At 30.9% G+C, this 25,172-nt stretch overlaps 1 protein-coding gene and 2 long non-coding RNA genes across 3 annotated transcripts in view; 2 read left to right on the top strand and 1 right to left on the bottom strand.

Annotated features, from left to right (window-relative positions):
* LOC127705424 (uncharacterized) overlaps positions 1-1,446 on the top strand; it is a 28,168-nt gene extending 26,722 nt beyond the window's left edge. The window contains exon 3 of the long non-coding RNA XR_007983873.1: positions 685-1,446. This is a non-coding gene — a long non-coding RNA (uncharacterized LOC127705424). The remainder of the gene's footprint in view (positions 1-684) is intronic.
* A 1,525-nt stretch (positions 1,447-2,971) lies between these two features.
* On the top strand, positions 2,972-5,854 carry LOC127706130 (uncharacterized). Its single transcript, XR_007984242.1, has 2 exons — positions 2,972-3,124; positions 5,559-5,854. It is a non-coding gene; the product is annotated as an uncharacterized LOC127706130 (long non-coding RNA).
* A 6-nt stretch (positions 5,855-5,860) lies between these two features.
* The window catches only part of LOC127706126 (uncharacterized), a 137,007-nt gene continuing 117,695 nt past the window's right edge, over positions 5,861-25,172 (bottom strand). The window contains exons 11-15 of the mRNA XM_052210577.1: positions 11,714-11,851; positions 10,061-10,184; positions 9,071-9,167; positions 7,865-7,972; positions 5,861-6,634 (exon numbers count right to left, since the gene is read on the bottom strand). Coding sequence (XP_052066537.1) covers positions 6,567-6,634; positions 7,865-7,972; positions 9,071-9,167; positions 10,061-10,184; positions 11,714-11,851 — 535 coding nt within the window. The 3' untranslated portion in view covers positions 5,861-6,566. The remainder of the gene's footprint in view (positions 6,635-7,864; positions 7,973-9,070; positions 9,168-10,060; positions 10,185-11,713; positions 11,852-25,172) is intronic.

The raw sequence follows: 25,172 nt of genomic DNA, 5'->3' as shown, positions 1-25,172 counted from the left end.
TCATAAGCATATTCATATAATTGTAGGGTTGGCGATAACGTTTTTTGTATATTTTGTATAACAGTTATCATAAAAAAATATAATTTCTATGCATATATAACAAAATTAAAATGTAACAGGAAAAATTATGTTGTCCAACGAACCCTTCAGGGTCCTACGATTCAATTTATCAAAGTGTAAATAGACTGTCAAACGCTAAAATCGAGCATCCTGAAGGCAGGTTTGGCATGATCATCGAAGTATATATAGCATACAATGTATAAATAAGAACGCTTAATCTAATATAGACTAAAATAGCAAGATTTCTATAGATCACCATTATGAATGAGAATAACGTAACATGAAAACGGACAAAACAGTTTATAGAAATCGAGTAGAAATTACCTGTTGATAATTTTATATAAAATAGTGTCTTTAACAAAATTTCGAATAAGCTGTGTAGTCTTTCAAAAAAGACCCTTATGACCCTTGATGAATGTATTGTCAGCGTAGACTGTCTGTACCATAAAGTATTGACTAACTGATGTATCCTTAACAGCGTAGACGGCACTATAAAGTATTGACTAACTGATGCATCCTTTACAGCTTAGGCTGCACTATAAAGTATTGACTAATTGATGCATCCTTTACAGCTTAGGCTGCACTATAAAGTATTGACTAATTGATGCATCCTTTTTGTTGTAGCTACTCAAGGATATAACGATGACAACGATTTCGCATACATCATGGGCGATCTTATGCAGGGTAACACGTATGTTTTTATAGATGGCACGGAAATGCTTTATTTTGATTGGATGTCTGGACAACCAACTGGTGTAAGTGGTGCACGAATAGTTATGGGAGGAAGCAATCAGAAGTTTAAGGATGTAAATGAATATGAACTGCACGGGTTTATTTGCGAGAAACATATTCTCAAGCCATAATTTACGGTTAACATTCCAAGTTACGTCGATTTTTTTTTAACCAGCTTGAAGATGACAAACACGTTGAGAATAATGTTTATTAATAAAAACTAGAAACTGTGTTTGATATCTTGATGAAAACTTGGAGAAGGTCACTTTGAGAACATCGAATGACTTTTGCTTGCACAAGATTCCAAACAGACAATCTACTTATTATATGATTAATATGATTACCACATTTTGATATTCCTTCCCTTTAATTTACATTTGCACTGATACCGACTACAGAGATTAACTACGAAGTCCCTATCTACTCAAACAAATATTCTATTCTATAGTTATATGGATTGATTTTATATATAGCAAGAAAACTATAGCCTACATATTCATCATTTTCCAGATATGGAATTAACCTTTTACTGTGAGTGCGACAATCAAAGACAGAAAAGACGAGTTGATAAAGTTATATATGGCCCGTTCAAAAGTCTATAAAGTCAACTTCTCCTACTTTTGTTAAATGAAAGTAAGGTATTCTCTGCTTGAATGTAGATCGTTTTTAAAATCATAACAATCTCAAGTTAATTTAGATTTGAGAAAATCTTAGAAGTTTTCAGAAAAATTATCTTTAAACAAAGTAAATAAAATCATTTATGAACAAATAAATGAATTATATCAAATGAAACCCATTTTGTACATATACTATAATACGCAATTCAGTACAGAAATAAAAATGAAAAACTGTAAGAAAACAGTTCTTTCAAACGGTCGGAACAGTTTCATATAAGGATAATCTGAAATAAGAATGGGAAATATGTGGCCTTCATTACGAAAATAGACAGCAACACAACAAATAATATAAGATGTTGAATGTACGTAAATAGACAGCAACACAACAAATAATATAAGATGCGGGATGTACGTAAATAGACAGCAACACAACAAATAATATAAGATGTGGGATGTACGTAAATAGACAGAAACACAACAAATAATATAAGATGTGGGATTTACGTAAATAGACAGCAACACAACAAAAAATATATAAGATGTGGATGTACGTAAAAAGACAGCAACATTACAAATAATATAAGATGTGGAATGTACAAACATAGACAGCAACACAGCAAATAATATAAGATGTTTCGAGAGCAAAACACTTGATTAAGTTGGACTGTGTGGAATATGTAAATACGCAGCCACGTCCGGTTGTTAAAGAACACTTGGCTGTCTAAATTTCCCGCCGGTCATCCCGTTAAACTCATACCTTGCAGAACCTGGCTACTGTATTAATTGTTAATTTGTTGTTGTCGTGAACATTCATGAACTATTTGCGACTGGACGTTAAACTATCAACAATCAATCATCATACGTGTTATTTATCTATCTATAACAAATACAAGAGTTCAACTTCATGAGCCAGACCCAGGGACATATACAAATTATAGCCGAAAAAAAGATTCCGAAATGCAATCGTGATCAGTTCGGTCATACGTTTTAGACCTTACCAGATGTACACAAACAAAATACTTTACGTAGTCCAGATGACTGAACTTCACTGGGTTAACTTATTCCTTGTTTATAAGGCTAACAAACTCAGGCAGTGTGTGAGTTCTATTGCTTTCGTAAATTTTGATCGGTATATATATTATTTGTCTAGTAGGAACCAATGTTTTTTTTTTTAATTTTTATTTTCCATGTCCCATACTTCCTAAACACGATGAGAGGAATATAATTATCTGTAGACCTTTTGAAACGCCAAATTCTCTCGTTATAGCAAACTGTACGTTTATTTTTTTTTTCATCTAACTATAATGTGAAAAGCTGATCTTTATTTCTTATTGCTGGGTTATTAATCTAAATCACCAACCAATTATATATCAAACAGAGCTCACAAAAGCCAATAGATTTTTAACTGCAAGGTAAATCCGAAATTTCGGTTTGAATGAAATGTCCGGATGTTACCATTGTTGAATATCTAGAGGCAATGATGGAAAATGAAAAATCCATTCCTATATATGTATTTGTAGTTACAAACAAATTCTATCATTCATAAACTTTGACATGTTTGATCGTATGTTTCAGGCAACAGCTTTATTTCCGAAAGCAATGTTATAGATCATATTTGTTTCACTAAATGTGGTTTTCTGAAAGTTTTACAAATTTTTTTAATAAACACGTGTTTCTTGCTCTGAAATACCATATTCAATCTTTTGAAGATGAAGGTAAGTTAACAATTTCACAGTTTAAACGATGCAAAAACACATGCTTGTAATTGTGTTTTCTCCTTTTTATATGCAATCACAGATTTCATGACCTGCTTTATAGAACAAGAGGTCATGAAAAAATGTAAAGGTTAATCCTCATTTATTGTCCTCAGTCATGCATTGTAAACCATCAGAAAACAATTTTAACAGCTTGGTTAATCCGTAAATGAATATAGAATTATTATACTGATTTTTTTTTTTATAAAGAGATAATTTCAATAATCAAACTATTTGACTATGAAATGAAATCATATGTGATTATATTATTTTAAACAGATGGGCAACGACACGAAATATAAAGCTTCTTTATTTTTTAAATAATTATTTATCTTTTTACGGTTAGAATATAATTCGAAATCAATGTTTACAATAAGCAACCAAGTGTGCTTTTGATTATCATTTCTTTGAAAAAAAAAATAGATGCGGTGTTTTTCATTGAATTATATTTAATATAAAAAAACACAACTTCGTATTGTCTCCGAATAATACTGCGCAAGATTAATTTCTACAAAACCATCCTTCATATATTGGTCAAACCATTTACTTAATTGCATTACAAATAAACATTTTGTGTCATGGATGGATACCCCATATCCTATGTTTTTCTATTAGTATCATGTACTACGGATTTATTTTGGGATTATTATTCAACCTGCAGAATGGGCCATTTCACACCTGCAAACAAGTTCAAGAGTTGTCCATGCATTCTTTCTTTGTGGCTTAATTAATAAAATTATTGATAGTGGTTATAATTATTTGTACAGTTTTTGTAAAAAAAAAAATGTAATGATATTCGTGGAAACTGAAATAAGTTCCTTCATGAATCGTTTGAAGCTAGACAACAATGCTTTTTTTTTATTTCAGCATAAAAATCTGGGCAAAATTTTGAGCATTGAAAAAGATCTTAAATGTCTTCTCGTACAGTTTAGAACAGCAGGATATCAGCAGATTACGTACTTATTAGAGCTTGCTTTTAGTAACTGCAAGCCGTCTTCAATTTGGTTTTATTTCTATTATTGTTGTATCCGTATATTTGATGTCTTATTATACCAGAGTGAACAGACAATATATGTGCATTGTCGGAAAAATATAACTTATTTTAACAAACTTTAGAAACAGGGAGAAAGGGTAGGCTCGCCGAGTTTTTCTCCTGTTTCTTTGTGAGTACAATACATTTTATATATTCCGACAATCTGTCTATAATTTTTATTCTCTTCCGTCCTTGATTTTTGAAGAAATCAACATTGGCTTAAACGCAGACCGCACAGAGGACACCAAAACGAGTTGTGACGTAAACAGTAATTTTAAAATTACCGCTCCCTCAACATAGAAGCATGATAACAGGAGACTTTTTTTTCACAAGTTAAATAAACAAAAAAAACCACTTGTATACCTTTTTTTGAAAAAATAGCTGGATGATTGGAGGATAATATAAATAAAGTTATAGCGTTCTTGTATGAACTCTTTGTTATTCCACTGATTAAGATAAAATGAACATCCATATTTTGATATTCTTTTTGTTAACATGACATTATCAGCGGTTGCTTTAATTCTTTCAGGGCATTTGTTTTTGAGGAAAGATCTATGATAGTCTCTGTATTCTCAACTTTTCTAAATGGACATTTAGAGTAATCAGCTCTTTATAAAATGGCTTATTACGGTTTTGTGACGTCAAACACGTTACCCGGTCTTATTAAATCTGACACGGATATATCACCGACGTCATAATGAATGAAACGACGTTGATAAGTTTGTACCGAACTTATCAAGTCATCATCCGGTGTGCTGGTGAAACAAAGAAAAACACTTGTTTCTATCATGCAAAATACAAAAAATCAATCCGATAAGTCGATTATCAGATTTTCATCATATTTATATTATAAAATGTCAGCTGCTCGACACAACAAGAAGCCTATTTGAATTCGTTCGCTGCGCTCATTCGACAAAAAGCTTCATATTGTGACTCGCAGCTGATATTTTACAATATCAATATACAGACAATCTGATAATCGGTACATATTGTACAGACAACGTATGTTGACCTGTAGATGTTTGTGTTTATTAATGTTGTTGAATTTATTTCTCATTGGAAAAAATACCCCGCATCGATTTTTATTCATATTATGTTAACCCAAGAAACTCAAGGTAACACACACATACATGTATTCTGCAGATTCCATATTTTTTCTTCAAATTGTAGTTTACACTGAACAGACAGAATCGAGGCAAACTAATTGGTAATACCTTAGCGACTTCCTTGTAAAACTTTTGATAGTCTTTCATAATTTGCAATTTGATTACTACAGTTTATTTCTCTTAACACGGATGTCGACAGGTGTTACAAATGTTTAAATACTATTAATATATGACTAATTTCATGATTTTTTTGTAGAATTATCTTATCATGTGTATTTTCGTCTTGTGCACAGTTGGGACATTATATGCCTTCACCTGTGACAGTTGCAGACAGGACATCGCCTCGTGTATCGAAGTATGTGGTCAGTTGACATCAAAAGAGAAGTGCTATTGTCAGAAAGCATGTTATAAATCTGCACTTATTTGTCTCAACTCTTGTGTTGACCTGTCAGGATGGGAAGACATTTGGTTGCTTTTGGCTGATGATTAGAAAAAAGTTTATTTACTACGAGAAGCCGACATCCATAATGTAAATAAAGATTATAATAATCACTTGTTTTTATTTCTAGTACTTATTTTAGTTTTCTAAAGGAATTATAAATATCTTCGTAATTACCTTTGTATACCAAGTAAATGTTATTACAGTAATGGTATTGAATAACAGTTAAACTTCGATTGACGAGCAAATACAATTGACATTTTAAACCATGAATGATAATTGTGACAACTGCATTTAAATGCTAAAAAACAGAATTCTATTTTTTTTCTTACATAACTTCGATTGACGAGCAAATACAATTGACATTTTAAACCATGAATGATAATTGTGACAACTGCATTTAAATGCTAAAAAACAGAATTCTATTTTTTTTCTTAAATCATAAAATATTTAATTATCATAATAAAGCATTAAGTATTGATATAGGGTAACCATCATACTTTTAGTTAAAGCATAAAATAAGCTTCAGTTCCATAAACAATATCGATTCACAAACTAAACAAATGAATTCAGATCAAAATTGAAAAAAAAACACAATTAATCAACATTGAATAATTCCGGTTTACTATTTTAAAATATTTAATGTATAAAATTCCACTTAATCTTAATTATATATGTACATTTTTATGACATATATTTTGAGGGTAGTTATCAACACCATTGTTTCATCATATAAATCATCTGACATTATCAACGAATTACATTTACATTCAAGTATAACGAATTACATTCTGGTATAGCGAATCTTCTAATTTTAACGTAATATTATATCACAAACTGTGATGGATCTGTAAGACAAAGGTCGCACAGTTTATCCACTGAGGCCGGCCCATCTGAAATAGATAAACATATCTCAATTATAGGTAAAAGGAAATAAATGTATACAATATAGTAACAAGAAAAACCCACATTAACAAGAGAAAAAGCCCACACATATACGTCAATTGATAGTTGCCAGTGTTCTATGTACACTGACATACATTAATACCATTATGGAAGTATTAAAAAGGACATTTGAGAACCGTTAACCCTGAACATAATGTATTGCATGCAGGTAGAATTACATCTGCTGTTTTGTTTATTATTGCAATACATGAACAATATAAAAACAATTTAGAAAAAAAGCAGAGAAACTAAGATAAAGTAATAATTGAACTAGCAACTTCATAGATCCTAATTGTTCGATAGTGAGAAATATCTTACTATTCAAACGAGTTTATTTTCTATTCAACTTTTAGTGCTAGTGACATTGACAATTAAATGTAGCCCATCAAAGTTACAGCGACAGAGACACTGCAGAAAACAAATCAACGATCTAAATTGACTTTTACATCTTCAAGACGGAACATTAAATTCAAATTTGAAATCAAACTCTCTCACTGTGCTATTTATTCATGTGCTTCGCATCGCCTTACAATACATTATTTTCAGAGTTAACGATTCTCAAATGTCTTTTTTAATGCGTCCATAATGGTATTTTAAGAATCCTCTTTAACGTGTCTGTCTTGTACAAAATAAAGTTCTTGTTATTTTATTTGTTCTCGTTTATTGTCTTGTTCATAGATCAAGGCGTTGTTTATTTTTTATTTTAGTTTTACTTATTTTACATTTTTTCATTTTTTATGCTTTTTAGATTACTATACGGTATAGGGTTTGCACATTGTTGAATGTCCAACGGCGACCTATAGTAGCTCGCATCCATGTCATATTGGCTCTTGTGGATTTTTGACTCATTGACAATCCTCCAGCTCCTCCTTCTCATCATCATCATCATCATCATCATCCCCTCCTCCTCCTTCTCATCCTTTACCTCTGATTGTCAATTACAAATATAACCAACGTGTAATGAATTTGCTAATATACCCTCTTTCATTTCTGACCTTGTGCATATATGCAAAACAAGATAAGACCTAGAACACATTTTTCTGGACAATTGTTAGAACAAGTAGAAAGTTTGCTCAAAATAATTTTACAGAAAAAAAAACATAACTTGTATGTATTCTATTTTTAAACAACAGAATATTTTGAGCTTTATTACACATAAACTTAAACTTTTAAAATACCTAGCGGGAAAAATGTATCTTTCTGTATATCCTTCCTTGCAGCTTCAACACAACGTTTCAGGGCAAACAATGCTGAAGAACTCATGCATAATGGTGGTTCTCCTACAGCTAATGCAATAAAATATGAGTGGTTTCAATACTTGTATTAACGTTGTGATATTAAATTATGTACGTAATTCAAATTAAACAAAGTTCAATAACTGTTTCGCACACCCCCTTTCTCCCACTCCCATCCAAACACATAGTCATAAATGTATTCAAGGTATGCTAGAAACCTTCATACCGTTTGCATCAGGTGAGATTGGTTTTAAGTAATTACTGCATGAAAGTGTCCTCTATAACACTGATTCTTTGTCTGGGTTTGATTTCGGTACATTTTTAGTTAGATCAGCTCTGCAAAATTTGTATTACTAGGTTTTTGATTTTCACATATTTTGGCCTCCAGCATCAGTGAAAAGACATTAAATGAAAATAATACTTCGTGCGTCCGAAGCGATTATTTGGATTTAACTTCACCACTAACGTCCAAAGCTCAAACATTGAAAACCAGGGATATATATAAGTAACGAAACACGTGAAGAGATATATGAACAAAAGGAACCTAAGATAATAGCCAAAATAATTGTCGAAATGCGCATCTGGTGCCGTAAAAACTGGTACTGTTAATATTAATATGCTGTTTTCTCCGTTTTTTCTCTCGTTTGGATGCATAATAGGATGTGACATATGCAATGACCGTAAGCTTAGAATGCTGTTTTCCATTTATTTATTTTTTAATTATTGTATAGCCTTTATAGTGTTTCTTTTAAATTATTATGCCTTTCTAATTATTCGGACATAAAAGGCCGATGCAAAATTAAAATATATTTAGAAAATGTATATCAGCACAGTACCAATTTGATATATTAAACATCTCAAACTTGATGTGATATTTTTGGTGGAATCTAAATGTATATGCCCATGAACGAATGAAGATAAGATTAAATCAGTATTCATCTCAACGGACTTTCATATCCTAAATACGTAACCCATAAAACAGTGCCTTGTATTTGTCGTCGAAGTTTAGGTTTTGCACATTGTTATGTAGAATCATTGTATGAGACTTTATTTTCGAATATAATCCGGGAACATCAATTTGATAACTTTAAATATGTAAAAGTATATCATATCATGACTATTTATAGATGTGTAATGCAATACGATTACCTTTTGAACGTAGAACGCCTTTAGGGTTGGGTGCATTCTTTAACAACTGTATTCTAAAGTCAATTGGAATATCTTTGGCCATTGGTGGTTTGTATTCCTAATAGGATTTGATAAATAATTGTTGTAGATCACATTCAAATGTCAGTCAAATTATAGATATTAAATATACTTGACAACATAACTTGCATAGATTGAGAAAAAGTGCGGTATTAATTTGATAATTGGCTACAACGACTTATTCTATGCTTGCTTATTAGCGTGTATCTTAATCCTTGTTTCAAAACTGTTAGAAATGGAAATACCTGTTTAATGTCATATCATACGGAAATTTGACAATATTGGTCTTTGTTTACTGTAAAAGACTGTACTGTGATCTGCTCAACTATTTTACCTTCACTGGTTTGTCGTTGAATGATTTTCATCCCTCGTTGATCAAACCAAATTCCTTAATTTTCAGAAGTGATAAAGTGTAACTTTAAAGATAGAAATTACCACTGACGTTATTTGGATTGAATGATTGATTTATAGATTGATTGATGCTTGCTTAACGTTACGAAAAAACAGTAAAAGGATTGAAAATGCCCTTTTTATGATTTTTTATTGATTGATTAATGCCTGCTTAACGTTTAGAGACATAGTATAAGGATTGTAAAGCCCTTTTCTGATTTTGTATTGATTGATTGATGCCTGTTTAACGGTAAGAAAAACAGTATTCAGACATGAACTGATAACATTGCCGTCATACACGTACCATTAAAATAAACTGTTCTAGTTAAGTAATAGTTTTTAGCATATATTTAGTACGAAACGGTAAACTGGATATGTTTTTATGGCATTAACCATTGAAGACTTTCAAATTCATGCACTGTTTTCCGAACATTTCCGATATATCAATGTTATGATATTACGTCGCAATAAGAGTCGACGCATTTCATTCATAAAAAAGAAACCAAAATTTAATTACAGATATTTGCTGTATTTTTAACTTACCCATGTACTATCAGTCAACAGTCTTCCAGACTGAGGATCAAACTTAACCTGTTCTGTAAGCCAGTATCCAAGTCCCATTACAAAGGCGCCCTCTACTTGCCCTACGTCTATCATTGGGTTCATACTAAAATGATAAAAATAGATATTTTATAATTCTAATTGACTAATTCCATGTTGTTAACATTTATACTTGTTATACATTTGTCATTGAAATCACATTTGAATGCCTAGAACCTATAAATTCATAACTTATAGTAATTATATGCACTGCGTTACTGATTGTCCATTTATCTTTAAAATAAATTATAGAGTTTTAAAAATATTTCTCGAATTTCTAAGGATTTTTTGTAGATATAAAATGAGAATAATGATACACATTCCTTCGGTAAAATCTCAGTGAAGATATAGATATTTACGGTTGCTGTCAAAACAAAGTTTTGTACAGTATGGATGTATCAGACAAATCCAAAAGTCTGATGAAAGAGGCCCAACTCAATGAACCTCAACAATAGAAATGTATTTAACGAGAAGATGTTTGGACAAGTTCGACTCGTTATTGAACAATTATAGATTTCTCCTTTCAACCTATTCTAAATGATACAAGACGTTTTCAATTACGATTCCGTCAAGGATATAATAATGCTCCATGGGACTGCAAAACGTTAACAATTTTAGTGTTTCTTTTAGATCTCTTGTTCGTTTATGCTCTTATCTTGATGAAACTAACAAAAAATTCACTATGTTGATGACCAATTGAATGTAAATAAATTTTGTTGAAATTCGATACAACTATGACCAATCATGAATCGATTCTTCTTAAAGCGATGGAAACATAAAGCTCTATTTATCAGTTTGTATTTTTTAAGATTAATTGACTTGAAAGATAAGACCAGAACAGCAATTTGCACAAGAATCTCTGCCCTCTATTGTCAATAGACTCTAAATATTGCTCTTTCTATTGGACTTCAAGCTATTTAGACATTTTTACTTAAACTATTGTTATTCATTTGCTAAATACAAACGTAACTTTGTCATAACGACTGGAGAAGATCTGAAAAATCTTTTATTAATAAGTACAATAAATACACAAAGGCCTAAATCAATCATGAATTTCACCAAGAGGAGAAATCAATATATAATTATGTATTATTTGGGAAAAATATCAATAAAAATAGACTCAGAAAGCTACTATTGAATACGCATGCATAAAAAAATTACACCAATCCCTTCTATTTTCATTTTTTCGTTTGTTGATGTTATATTAACTGCATTCAGGGGCAGATATTTCTATTATTCATTTAATTATTATTCTTCGAACACCATAATTTATGGATCTGGGCTTTTTTAAAACATTAAACAGTATAACAAAAACACCGAATTCCAAGGTAAATTCTAAAAGGGGAAGTCTATAAAATCTGAAAAAAATCAAAAGTAACCAACCAACTGATAAGGTGAAATACAACAGTCATATTCCTTACTTGGTACAGGTATTGTCTGATGAAAATGTTGGGTTAAACGTGGTTTTATAGCTAGTATAACCCCCAACTTGTAAACAGTTGTGTATTGTTTATGTAATTCAGAAACGCACAGCAAACGGCGAAAACTGAACGTTTTAAATTAGGTGTTACATGTATATCATTTCTTTCGTCTTACCTCTCTCCACAGTCATATAGTAGATCTACTCTATTGATGAGGTATTGACCAGTAAGTACGTCAAATTCTACTTCTGTACATGTGACACCATAGCTATTGTACTGTGGTTCATCCGCAGCCTTACCAGGCTCATAAACACTATGTAATATAACAGAAAATCATTTAAATGTGTAAAAAATTACTTAATGCAAGTTCAAGAAATTATTTTAAAGTTCCGTACAAATTTCATTCAAATCATCAATATCGCATTTGGCATAGTTTTTAATATGGCGTTTTTAGTAGCAAAATTTATACTTAAAGATTGCAATTACACTCTTTTTTTTTTGGTAAAAGAAATAATACATATATATATATATATATATATATATATATATATGTATACTTACAAACAAGTCTAAATTGAAAACAACGTTCACACCTATGATTGCGTTGGATAAGAACCGCAATTTTTATACGTGTGTATGCAAAAAAAAATTCTTGTTAGAGGGGTCTAAATACAGCACAAACAACATTTTCCAAAAGACCAAAAAAGTGAAAAAGTATATTTTAACAAAACGCATTTTACTAACAGGTCGAACAACAAATGTTCTTAAACCCTGCTGACTGCTATTAGCGATTGCCAAATAAACCGATCATCGATGTAATAAATGGATCCTAATTATGAATTAAATACTAAACAGAAAACAATAAACTTGAGGAAAAGACTTATATATGTTTTAATACTCTTGATAATTATGATTAGTTCTTGAATTTTAAGGGTGTCCGTAAACCCTTCAATTTAGTTTTCAATGTACTCTGAAGTTTACACTATACATCTGTTTACATGTACGTAATTAATTGTTTAATACATGCAGTCCTTATTATTTAAGAATGAATATGGTGTTTTGTCGTTGTATGATCAATTAAATCTTCGACATATTGTATCACCAAAGAACTCAGTGCGTCCATACAATTTAATTTTATAGTATTACATAAAAAGGAAAACAGGAATTACCAAAAATACTGGACAGTACAACCAAGAACATCAGATGACATTCAGATGACATTATCTTTACATATATCCAAATGCACATATACGTAAGAGTAACTCACCCTGCCAACAATAAAATAAATGTCATCAATAATTTTCAAAAATGTAAAAGCAAAGGTTTTTAGAGAAGTGAGTTTCTTTCTTTTCAAATATTTACAGACAAGTAAATATAACTTTGGCAATACATTTTAAAAAGTCACAGTAGTTTGACGAATATCTTGTGAACAAATATAACCAATTTTACCAATATCTTTCAGACAAGTCAACTTTTGCATGTTGACACATCTGTGCCAACTGTGTCCATGTTGGAGTTTTCATCTTAGCTTTTACTGGAGCCATTCTTGCTTTTAAAGCCTGACAACAGTTCAAAACAGCCTACAAAATATCAACTACATACATGATTTACATAGCCGTCTTTTATATTAAATACAAAAGGCAAACCAGATATAATTTTGAAATTGCCTGAAGTATTATAGAAAAGCCTTTATTTTTAATATACTCGTTAAGAAGTTATAATGTTTGTCTTTGAGAAAAACCTCACCAAAGATACATGTACGATGCTTTCAAATAGGAAAAATAATTGTATAATAACTTATGCATTTTACACCTACCAAACAGCATAATTCACTAGTTATACTGCCACCGTTGGCAAAATCATTGGCATTTGATGTTGTCGTAACTGATTGTACTGTTATTATATCCAGAGGCACTCCAAGCTCAAATGCACACACCTGTGCTACCTTCAATACATATGTATGTACATTTATAATTTGTAATTTATAAACTACATGTATCAAATTTATCTTAAAATGAGTACAGGATTTGAAATACTATTGTCATTTTGTTTCGTAAATAACCGTTTTTATTCTTTTTAAATGCCATATACACAATAAATAGAGAGCGCATATAAATCTAATTTGCTTTGTTCATGAATGTGAAGTAAAAGTAAAAGAATATATATAGGGTACCGTCATGTGGATTTTGCTATTGTTCAGATAAGAAGACACATAAGCTTGGAACTAATACTGCTACGTTATTTCTGTATTTCAAAACCGATGTAGTGCCTAAAAATTACAAATGCTGAAAGTTTAATTATTTCAAAATTCAAAGTATCTATACAATTTAAAACATTAGTGTACTGTTAGCTGTCTTGACGTTTTCTCTTATCGTTCTCGTTTACTTTCTAGTGTTACATTGTTTTGAATATTTTTATACCTTTGCATCGATTCCTTGTCCCATTTCAACTCCACCATGGGCGATAGATATACTTCCATCCCAGGCATATATATATTGACGATTGCATTGTAATGGATGTATGCATATGCGATTCAAACTTGGCTGGTACTACAGACGAACCCTTTTTCTTCCATCTATTAACCTATATTGTAATATTATACACACTGTTGACTGCTGTATCCCGATTTTTGACATTTTTACCTATTATGACTGTTTGCTTTGTTCACACATCGTTGTCAATATATTGGAATTTTATGCGACTGTCATACAAGTGAGAGGTTTTATCAGCTGGAACAGCATGATACTAATCATTCAGACTGTTTTGGGCATGCACCACCTCTGTGTAAACATAACAATTACACTTTGTCACTTTGCGAATGTAGATGTAAATGGATTCGTTATTACTATTTTTCCTATGAAGACTATCGGTAATTTGAAAGACAGATCGACCTAATTAGTATTATATACAAAGTGCTAGGTCCATTGAATCTCCTGTTATATATTGTAATTGTTAGTGGAATCAATCAACAGTCTTATAAACCCCTTTGGATGAACACATCAACGGAGTTTATCAATATTTTTGGCTTTTCACACAAACAATGTAAACGTTGAAATTGCCAATGTCACCTGTGATTTTATGTGATAAGAATATAAAATCCGACTCGTAAAAGACAGAAGAAGAGGGTCGAACAACTGTTTGTTCTGGCAAATTTTGAAGAAGAGAGGAGACAAAAACTTGACAACATTAAATCGGATATCAAGTAAAATAATTATTTTTTTTAAATATTGCCTATCATGACTTGCAGTAATTTGAATATATGGCTTCCGAGGAAAATCATTTTTTATCATATTACATTGACGTGGACGGATATATAACTTTAAAAAATATTGGTTGATTGGCTGTTTGTTTACTCCTATTGTGTTTTTTTTTATTTTATTTAAAGTTTTTCGTTATTCATTAATAATATTTTCCATGGACTAACGAGCATTGACTTTGACATGACTTGTATTATAGTTCTTTGGTAATTCTTCTAAAATGATTTGTAAATATTTGTCTCGATATGTAGTTTCGATTCGGTGTTTAGTAAATGTTTAAATTTTTAATATTATCGGAAAGGATAAAATGCTTATACAACTATCAAAGCCGTTAAATGTTAACTTTTTCATTTTTCATATAATTGTTTTTACCGTTTTCGATATGTCCTAATACACCATTCAGCGGATCTTCATTTCGAAGGTAACCAGAGTCGTTATAAACTGTCATTTTGATACCGTTTTATTTTCCCTGATCGATACAACCAACCTGTACGAATAATGTAAACATATCAATCGAAAAAACATAGGCATTGTTCAGAGAACAACATACTGTAGTAAGTCACCACATCGGTGTTAACATGTATATCTACTATATAGTCATTTTTTATAAATTTACTGTTTGCAAAAGTATGAATTATTCTAAACACTAAGGATTTTCTTATCCCAGGCATATAACCTTAGCCGTATTTGGCACAACTTTTTGGAACTTTTGGTCCTCAATGCTCTTCCACTTTGTACTTGTTTTGCCTTTGGAACTTTTTTGATCTGAGCGTCAGTGATGGGTCTTATGTAGACGCAACACGCGTCTGGCGTATTAAATTATAAGCCTGGTACCTTTTGATAGCTATTATTTGTGTGTGTCTCTGTCCTGTATGTTCTCCAATTTATTTGCATTGTAGTCCTGTCATGTAATCTTGTCATTTTAATGTTATATTTAACATTGCCATAAAAGCGGAAGGTTTGGCTAGCCACAAAACCAGGTTCAACCCACCATTTTTTCTTAAAATGTCCTGTACCAAGTCAGGAAAATGGCGATTGTTATATTATAGTTCGTTTTTGTGTGTGTTGCATTTTAGTGTTTAGTTTCTGTTGTGTCGTTGTTCTCCTCTTATATTTGATGTGTTTCCCTCAGTTTTAGTTTGTTACCCGGATTTGTTTTTTTTTCTCAATCGATTTATGAATTTCGAATAGCGGTAAACTACTGTTGCCTTTATTGCGCATGTCAGTAGGAAACAAAATGTTCAAGTCCATACTGTGTTATGTAGTTAGTTCATAGCACATGTACATAATGACAAAGAAATAAAAAGAAAATGCTTAATCTTGTACGTCTTTAAAAAGTGAACATAATTGGATGTAATAAAAGAGTTAATGTGCTTTAAAAAGTAAGACAAAAAGATAATTAACTTGAATGACACGAACCGTATAGTCAGCTCTGTAGGCAAATCTTCTCCCAACCATTCTCATGTTTGTATGAAACTCCAAATTTAGTTTGACTGGCCTAGATATAGTAAAAAATGTGTCTTGGGAAAGCTATTATCTTATACAATTCAAATTTGATATACATATCTGTTCAAAATAACGAAATTATTGAAATTTTTGTGACCACATTAAGTTTTAAATGTATAATTCTCTCCGACTGACAATCATAAATTATGTCTTGACAATCTCATGTGTGGTAATTAATAAAATTCTTCACATACAGCTAATGACTTCTCATTCACATTTGTTTTTTTTAAGTAGAGTAGATATTGGAGACCTTTAGTCAGGGAGGTTCAATAACAACCACGCGAATGTGAATCGTCTTCATACACAAATATAGGTTCTGTTGGCCATGGTCATGTCTTAATTGGATACATAAGCATCGTAAGAACATTTGGTCCGTCGTATGGCGTTTACATATATCGGTTAATACGTTACGCCAAGTTCTTAATTGATTTGATTTTCCAGCTGTTTCAATTTAAGCCTTACAGTTAGAGTATTAAAGAGATTAAGACGAGTCTGGGGTACTAAAAAATCAGCCTAGTTTCTTTGTTGATTTTCTAAAGCACCAACAAATTTCAAATAGTATTAATTCGGATGGTGTAAAATAATTAAAAATATCAACATGTTTAACCCAGGCATAGATGGCCTTTGTCAGATTATGCACAATTTTCTTTTGGAAATGCTTGTTTGCAATGCTCCTTAAATTCTAAATTTAGGCTGTTTTGATTCGAACGCATCTTATGAGACTTTTATAGACGAATAAAGAAAAAAAGCTAAAGCAATTTTTATAAATTTAAATGTTCATACTATACAGATTTCAGACAGAGTCTTATTTTTAAGCGATGAATTTCAGTTTTTTCGTATGTTTTTTTTTGTCAGTTTATATATACAAATGAAAATGACCAATAAATATTTAACCTATTCATGATATGAGCTGTTAAAGGGAAACTCCGCAAAAAAATGAAAAATTGATATTTTGTTCTTTAAGCATAAAAAAACCACATGTTCATAAATAAAAAACTTTTATTCTCTATGTAAAGAGATCAAAATCGATTTTTGAAATTCACTTTCAGTTCTCGACATATCGCCATCTTGTCGGCATGTTCGATCTAAAAAGTCACGTGATATCTATAAACCACAAAGAACAAAAAGAATCGGGGATTTACCGACCGTGCGTTAAAAACTCCCATCATCAATTGGGGATTACCGTAGACGATTATTCAGTGTCAAATGTCTTGTCAAGCGTACGGTTGTTCTGTCAGACAAGGTTATGACAAAAGTCTACATAGTTTTCCCCAATCCCACAAAAAATGAAAGAATTGTATCAGACATGGTTGTACAACCTTAAATTAACAGCAAATAGTTGCATCTATAGCAAGCACAAGTTGGTGTGTGAAGACCATTTTGAACAATATTGTTTCGAGGGAGATTCGATGGTATTTATCCTTTTTTAATAAAAAAAATAAATTATAGATTTGATGAGGAGGAACAGTTTCAATTATAAGAAAGACAAATGCAGTGTTCTTGTAACAATCACTGATTTACAGAAGATTCATTAGTATGCCTCTTTTATATAAAGTGCATTGATTTGTATAAAGAATAGTTCCGTATTTAGACAAGATAATTTTTCAATTAATAAAGTTATACGATATAAAATAAATTTTTTTTAATTATGATATTTAACGGCTATTGACAAGGAGCAATGTTAGGAAGAGGTTTTAGCTGGGACATAATATGTTGATATAGTATAATATTCCCAGGTTATAGATATGTAAATATCGAAATATCGGACATCTCAATTTTTTTTTATTAAAAGTGTTTTTTTTTTAACTTATCTTTAAATTATATCAAATTGATACGGGATCTATTCGGAACGGTCACTTATAAAGACACTTAGCTTTACAGTTAAATGTGTGACTCTATCTGGTATGTTCGGTGAAAAATTTATAGTTTTGTTTTCTTTTTAAATTATATTTACGTTATCTTATTATATTTTGGCTTCCTCCCGAATTGATAATAGGTATGTCAGAATTATTGATAGATGTCGTGTCAGAGCGACACATTCAGTTAGGTATTCCAAGGACGTATATTAGATACACGTCCCTGGGTATTCCAGTGACATCCTGTCAACTAAAAATTCGTATTACACAATTATATAATACAGGTTCATGCATGGCCTCTTTATTGAGGTACCCGGTGTGCACAGGTAACATTTATTGAACCATATATTTGTGTCTAACGTTGTTTATCTTGTGTGTGTTTGAAATTATAATTCCACCTTTTAATGAATGATGTTCTGATAATAATATTATCCACTATTTTTGCTGATAATAAGTTTAAAAAAATTATAAACATGACCTTTGAACATTTGAAATGAATATTGTTTTGTCATGATTCTGGACCATATTTTTGAGAAAAAAAATGCTTCACGCAAATACAAGCTTTTGTCGATTGGCAAACATGCAGATATATAAAGTAATGCAGCACTTATAGTCACTATCAATATTAATTCATTGAAGATAAGAGAGCCCCTTCTATGTCTAATGTCTCTATCTTTATAAGGATTAGGACGACATGGGAAAAAGGAGCGGAAATAGAGTGGCATAGTGAAAAAAAAATAACCGAATAGAGAACAATATAGAGAATGATCGACAAAAGCGAAATAGTTATTGTAAAGAAGCGGAGATAAAGAGAGGCATGGTGAAAAAAAATGTTTGCTTGACAAAGTTATTGCTCGCTTTGATATTTTTAGTTATACAAAATCACACATCGTGTACCTAATTGGTATTCACGTGCACTAACTTGATGCTGGGAACAGTATATTAATATATATGTTCCTGCTTGATGTGTAAAGTTTCTGCATAGCATGGTTAAAAATAATTAGTATCCCATTTGTTATATCGTAGTGTCACGGTGTTATTTTGTTAAATTTATTTAGTTTGTTAATGATTGTGTAAATAAGAATAAATCTGTATAAAAACTTCATACCATTTTAGTGATTGCCTATAGGCGTTTGATTATTGTTACATTTAAGATATATATATATATTTAGAACCTTTCATACATCTTAAAGTAAAAGATGTGTGTCCGAGTTAAACGACACAAGAACCCTGTAATACTAGTACGAGAGTATAGCATGTAAAAATTCCTACTCAATATGGTTGTATTGGAAATCTTTTCATACAGATTGACAACTCATGGTCCGACATGCATGTAATATTTGCCACATGACGCTCATAGTTCTTTCTACCATCATCATCTTATTCATTAAATATTGCTGTAAACATCGATGGTTCACACCCAAACAAAATGGGAGTAATATACCTTCAGATCTTTTCCGTGGTATACACTTTTGAAATATATAGATGAAATTCGGTATTGAAGTGAATCTACATCTCACAAACACAATTTTTGAATTACGATTTTGAGTGAACACCCACCAAACCAACACAAACGTATGGCAAGATATAACTATGCAGGCATTTAGTTTTCGTCAGTCACAAGATAAATAATCACTCTCATAAACGTATATATGCATGCAGTTTCAAATATCAAGAACAAGCGATCGATGTCTATAAATCATTGTTAAGTCCGTTTTACTAACTGTTCAGAGTCAGACCTGTCAATAGTTCATTCTTGGAACCTTCATATACCCCATCCGACGATGGGAACTCTTTCTGGTAGTGTTGACAACATAAGCTTGTTTATCTGTACAAGTGGTTGCATGGCCTCTCCTGCCCCAACAAACAAATACGCTACCAGTCTGCTATCTCTGGAGCTCATCCTCAATGGCGCATATACGTCAGGAAACTTACAAGGATACTAGTAAAGATTTTTTCAAGAACAACGAGGTTGGGACGAACTGTTCTAAAATCGTCAATATCAGTAATACATTACTAAGATATGCCTTTAATTACAAAAGCTGTATTACTAATTTGGATTAATGACGGTTATCCTAAAAAAAATCCTCAAACAAATTAATGTATTAGCTTAGATTTATAATGTATGTATATTCATTAATGAAATAAACGATAATTGGTATTCTTTTCACAAATAATTTGTCTAAGGGATTGTCAAATGAATTAATTATGTAAGAATGAAATGTAAATAAGAAAATTAAAAAAAATCATGCATGTTGTACTGTTGTATTTTTTCAATTAAAAACTTTAAAATTGCGATAGTTTTACGATTGTTATAGCATTTAAACATCGCCAGATTTAAATACAAGTTAAAGAATTCCGGTAAAGCAAATTAACTGATGTGCAATGATTATTAATTGGGAAATGTAACATTTAATTTTTAAGATTAAAAGTACTATTCTTTTAACTTCATATCTTAACTTTATGCTAATTGCATAGAACGTAACCGAAAATTGTTCCATTTTAATATTGTAACACTTCCGGAATTAAAAAGTTGAATGTTAATTTTCAATTAATTTATACAATTTATTTATTGTTTCTCTATTGTCATCGGATATTTCATCTGGGTATATTAAACACGCTAAACTCTTTCTGTTAAGCCATTCAAAATGACAATATTCACACCTGTGTTCGCTTGAATTCACACCTGTGTACGCCTGAGGCTAAATTGCTGCAAGGTAAAGTTCAAACGAATGCTCCTCAAATCGAGAAATAAACAATGACTTTACAAAATAATATACACACTCTGTTCATAAATATTTTGCATTGAAATGGTACTCAAAGTTATAACGGTAAATAAAACTTAAAATATTTTCAGTTCAATATCAGTAAAAATGTTCTATAGATATTTTATAAAAAAATCTCAATAATTTATGAAATTTATTCGAAAATATTTATATTTAGATAACTTCATATAGGAAGTTTTATTCAATCATTACAAAACGGTACACACATATTCATTTTCTTTCATTCTTATATTGTGGTTATTAACTACGACCAACGGTCATCTGTGCGCTTTTAATTACGTAAAATTCTGATAAGCAATTAAGACTTTAACAGATTTTATTTTTTCCCATGATTCAACAAATCGGGTTAAAACGTCACAACCCAGTGACGTAGGTCAACCAAAAAAGTTACAAATACTTGATTTTCTCCGTTATTAGAAAGAATATAAATTTAAAACTTTGTGAATGTGTTTTTTATGTTAAGATGAACATATTTAGATGATAAGTAAAAAAATCGCGGACTTTCCCTTTAATGCACAGCCTGCAGCTACTATATCACTCCTTGTTAATTTTGAACCATATGCTCCACCCAGTCTTTTAACCGTCACATTTACCCTGAAAAACTTTCATGATCTTTACATGGAAAGCTTAAGTAATTAAAAATGTTTTTACCTACTGCATTCAAATATCGATTTGTTATTCCACTTATATGAAGCAAGACCATGAACGTTACCAAATCTTCTACACCAGGTACAGATTTCGACAATAATTGTCTATTCAGAGATGTTCGAGGACAATATATTTGGAAATCAGAAACTTGAGGCCAATATATTTGAAAATGAAAAAATTGTCATAAAAATAAAAAACTTATAAAAAATAAAGGACCAATGTCTTTTTCAAAGCACACTTTATTCTAATTAATTTGAATAGATGGAGTGAACCATCTACCCAGCTTTATAATTTGCTTAAATTTTTAAAATAACCCCAGTATGCACTGTATGAAGGGGTGCACCTACTTTGAAACACTATGAGACATGTAATTTTAAGAGAACAAAGTTCATTCATGCATTCTTTTTGTTCAGTCTTTGATTTATAAATGTAGTTTTTGAAATGTATAATTTGTCTTTTCGTCGTTTTTTATTTTCGAACTCACAAACTCATTGATGACAGGCTAGTTTTACAGTAGATGAACATTTTGGACTACTCTGCTAGTGAGGTCCCCTGAGGGGACAATTAACAATTACAAGTTGAAGAGAAACATACAACAACATGTCTGAAAAGTAACGACGGAAACAACAGCCTACAAAACATGACATAGTAAACAAATAACAAATCAATACTAATCCAAATGAAAACCAATGGGATATCAGATACTCCGGAAAGGTAATCAGATCCTGTTTCACTTGTGGCACCCGTCAAGTACAATGTACGAAATTGAAAATATTACACATGAACTCTTTGAGATTTTGTTATATATACCTGCTTATCGGTACACCTAAAACTTTTCAAACAGCTTTTTGTGTAGTGACTAACCATTGCGTAGCGGCTTTTACATTCATTCTTTCAGCTGTTGGTTTGCAGTAACTAATCTATGGTAAAAAAAAATAGTAGAATCAGCTCAGCTTATTAATGATCTTCAAACACAGATATTTTGCTTAGTGTTTTCAAAATCGGTGAACAGATTCCAACACTAAGTATATTGCTGTTTTAATACGATTTATCATCAGACTCAACTATGAATGAGATCCATATGCTTGATAAGTCACACCAATCAAAATCATCTTTAATTAAAAATCTTAAATTTTCGAACAGTTCTGACATCTTACTTACGGAAAACAAGTCAGCAACATTGGAGTGCTTATAGTGTTTCTCTTGAAAAATTGAAAATACATTTTTGATATGTGTTCCTAGATTTTAATTACTCGGTCTGTTATTATTGCAGGTGATGGACTTAAGTTTAAATATAATATCGAACAATAATTTCTCTTTCTTATTTGGAGTTTACATATGAATAAAATTGAATTAATTCTTTTAGATTGGTCAGTAATTATAGTAAAAGTTCAATAATAAAATGATATCGACATTAAATACCTCCGAACAAAAAGAGATGTTAAGATATCCGAGCTGGGAGGAAAGGTTTGTAATGAGTGGGAAAGTACCACTTATCCAATGTTTAACGCTATTATGCACAACGATCTGAAAAAAATTTCATTGTGAAGATATTGACGTTTATCATTTTAATGTTATATCTTTATATAATTTCAAAAACGCTATATTTTGGATCTGATATAAACATTTTGCCAAACCTGAGTTTCCATTTTGAAATGTTGTTGTTCTCCAAAACTAATGCATCCAGTAATTTGTTTAGTACTGTTTGTGAAAGCAGCTGCAACAAACCAAAAGTGGCATAATAACTTATATTTATTAATTTAATAGTGATCTAATAATTTCCGTCAAATGACTTTTTTGTATCTTTAGTCATTCTCAAGGACAAGATATTTGAAAACCAAAAACCTAAAAGAAACATTGCATCAGAGAGATATATTCCTTAATTTGGAATAAACTATAAGGTTTCTTAACAGCAAATTTCAATACAACTAGTAACCACATTAACCGGTACCAATTTTTTCAGCACCATATACACATTGCAACATTTTGAAACAAGTTAATTAATGCTACTGCATACACAAATACAGGAGTTTGATCAAACTAAACGCGTTAATACAAATAAGAAAGATATTTAGACACCAGTTTATCGTCAAAGCAAGAATAAGCATCAGGTCAACTGAGATAAATGCAGAACTGACCAATCAAAATTGTGCACCAAAAAGTGAAGAAATGACGAATACGAATTTCATAAACATACTGAAAATGAAACAAGTAAAAATATAAGATGAACAATAAACTCAGACAAGATCTCATTAAATCAATCGGTATTAATTGTGATTACGAATCTACTATGCAGAGCTGTTGCGCTGATCACCGGCATGTTTTTTTTTATATTTTGTGTTATCTCATTACTATAAAGACCAAAACTTTTATTCTTAAAATTCGCAGCTACAGTTCTTTAATTTAAAAACGATATTCTTTTATAACATACTAGGTAGTAGGGATAGGATAAAAAAAACTATTGATATCTTGATAACGAACACTGAAGTTAACATTTTACGTGTACAAAGCAAAATCAGGCATACAAAATGACTGCATGAAATTTGAACCATTAGTATTAATTATAAAGTTAAACAAATTATACTGTTCAAAGCATATTCTGGTTATGGTTTATTAATGTTTAAAATGAAATCATTAAATTTTTCGTCAATCATGCATGCATATTCTCTTCCATTAAAATGAATCTAACTATGAGCATCACCTTTTATCAATGGTTTTGTTATAACACTTGGGATGAACGAGCCCTGCTTTATGCCATCTTCTATAGAAAGAATTGGTGTCTTTTGATCTGAATACGTCACTCGTACTTGTGCAGCAGCTCTGTTTGCTGTTTCCTCGTCCACTTGAATTCATATGTTTAATTCAATATCAAAAATTACCTATTCATTATTACAGTGATTTAAATCTAGTATAACAATGCATAAATTAGCTTTTAAATTCTAACATGTTAACAGAATGATGTTAAATTTTAATTGTAAATACACATTTCTTAACTTACAATTTTTTCTTATTTTTCATGTTTAAGATGTAAGTTGAAAATAACACAATCCTTGTTTATCAGATTCATATTCAATGAGAATCAATACGTAGTTTTTTTTTTAATTTATAGGATCTTAATCATATATTCTAACACATTTTTAAATCCATTGTTGATACCAAAATAAATAAAAAGTGCTATAATAACATCAACGGTGCCAATTTTACTGCACTAGGTGCACATTTCGACAATTAGTGTCTCTTCAGTGATGCTGGAAGTTAAATCAATTTTTGATACCGAAATAAAATAAAAAGTGCTATAATAACATCAACGGTACCAATTTTACTGCACTAGATGCACATTTCGACAATTAGTGTCTTTTCGGTAATGCTCGAAGTTAAATCAATTTTTGATACCGAAATAAAATAAAAAGTGCTATAATAACATCAACGGTACGAATTTTACTACACTTGATGCACATTTCGACAATTAGTGTCTCTTCAGTGATGCTCGAAGTAAAATCAATTGGAAGTCCAAAACCTAAAATGAACGCCGGAGAGCTAATTAAACCAAAAAGGACAAAAACAAAAACAGCCAAACCTGG

This window comes from Mytilus californianus, unplaced genomic scaffold (assembly GCF_021869535.1).
Source record: "Mytilus californianus isolate M0D057914Y unplaced genomic scaffold, xbMytCali1.0.p SCAF_6, whole genome shotgun sequence".
Taxonomy (NCBI): domain Eukaryota; kingdom Metazoa; phylum Mollusca; class Bivalvia; order Mytilida; family Mytilidae; genus Mytilus; species Mytilus californianus.
This window is presented reverse-complemented; position numbering and strand designations above follow the sequence as displayed.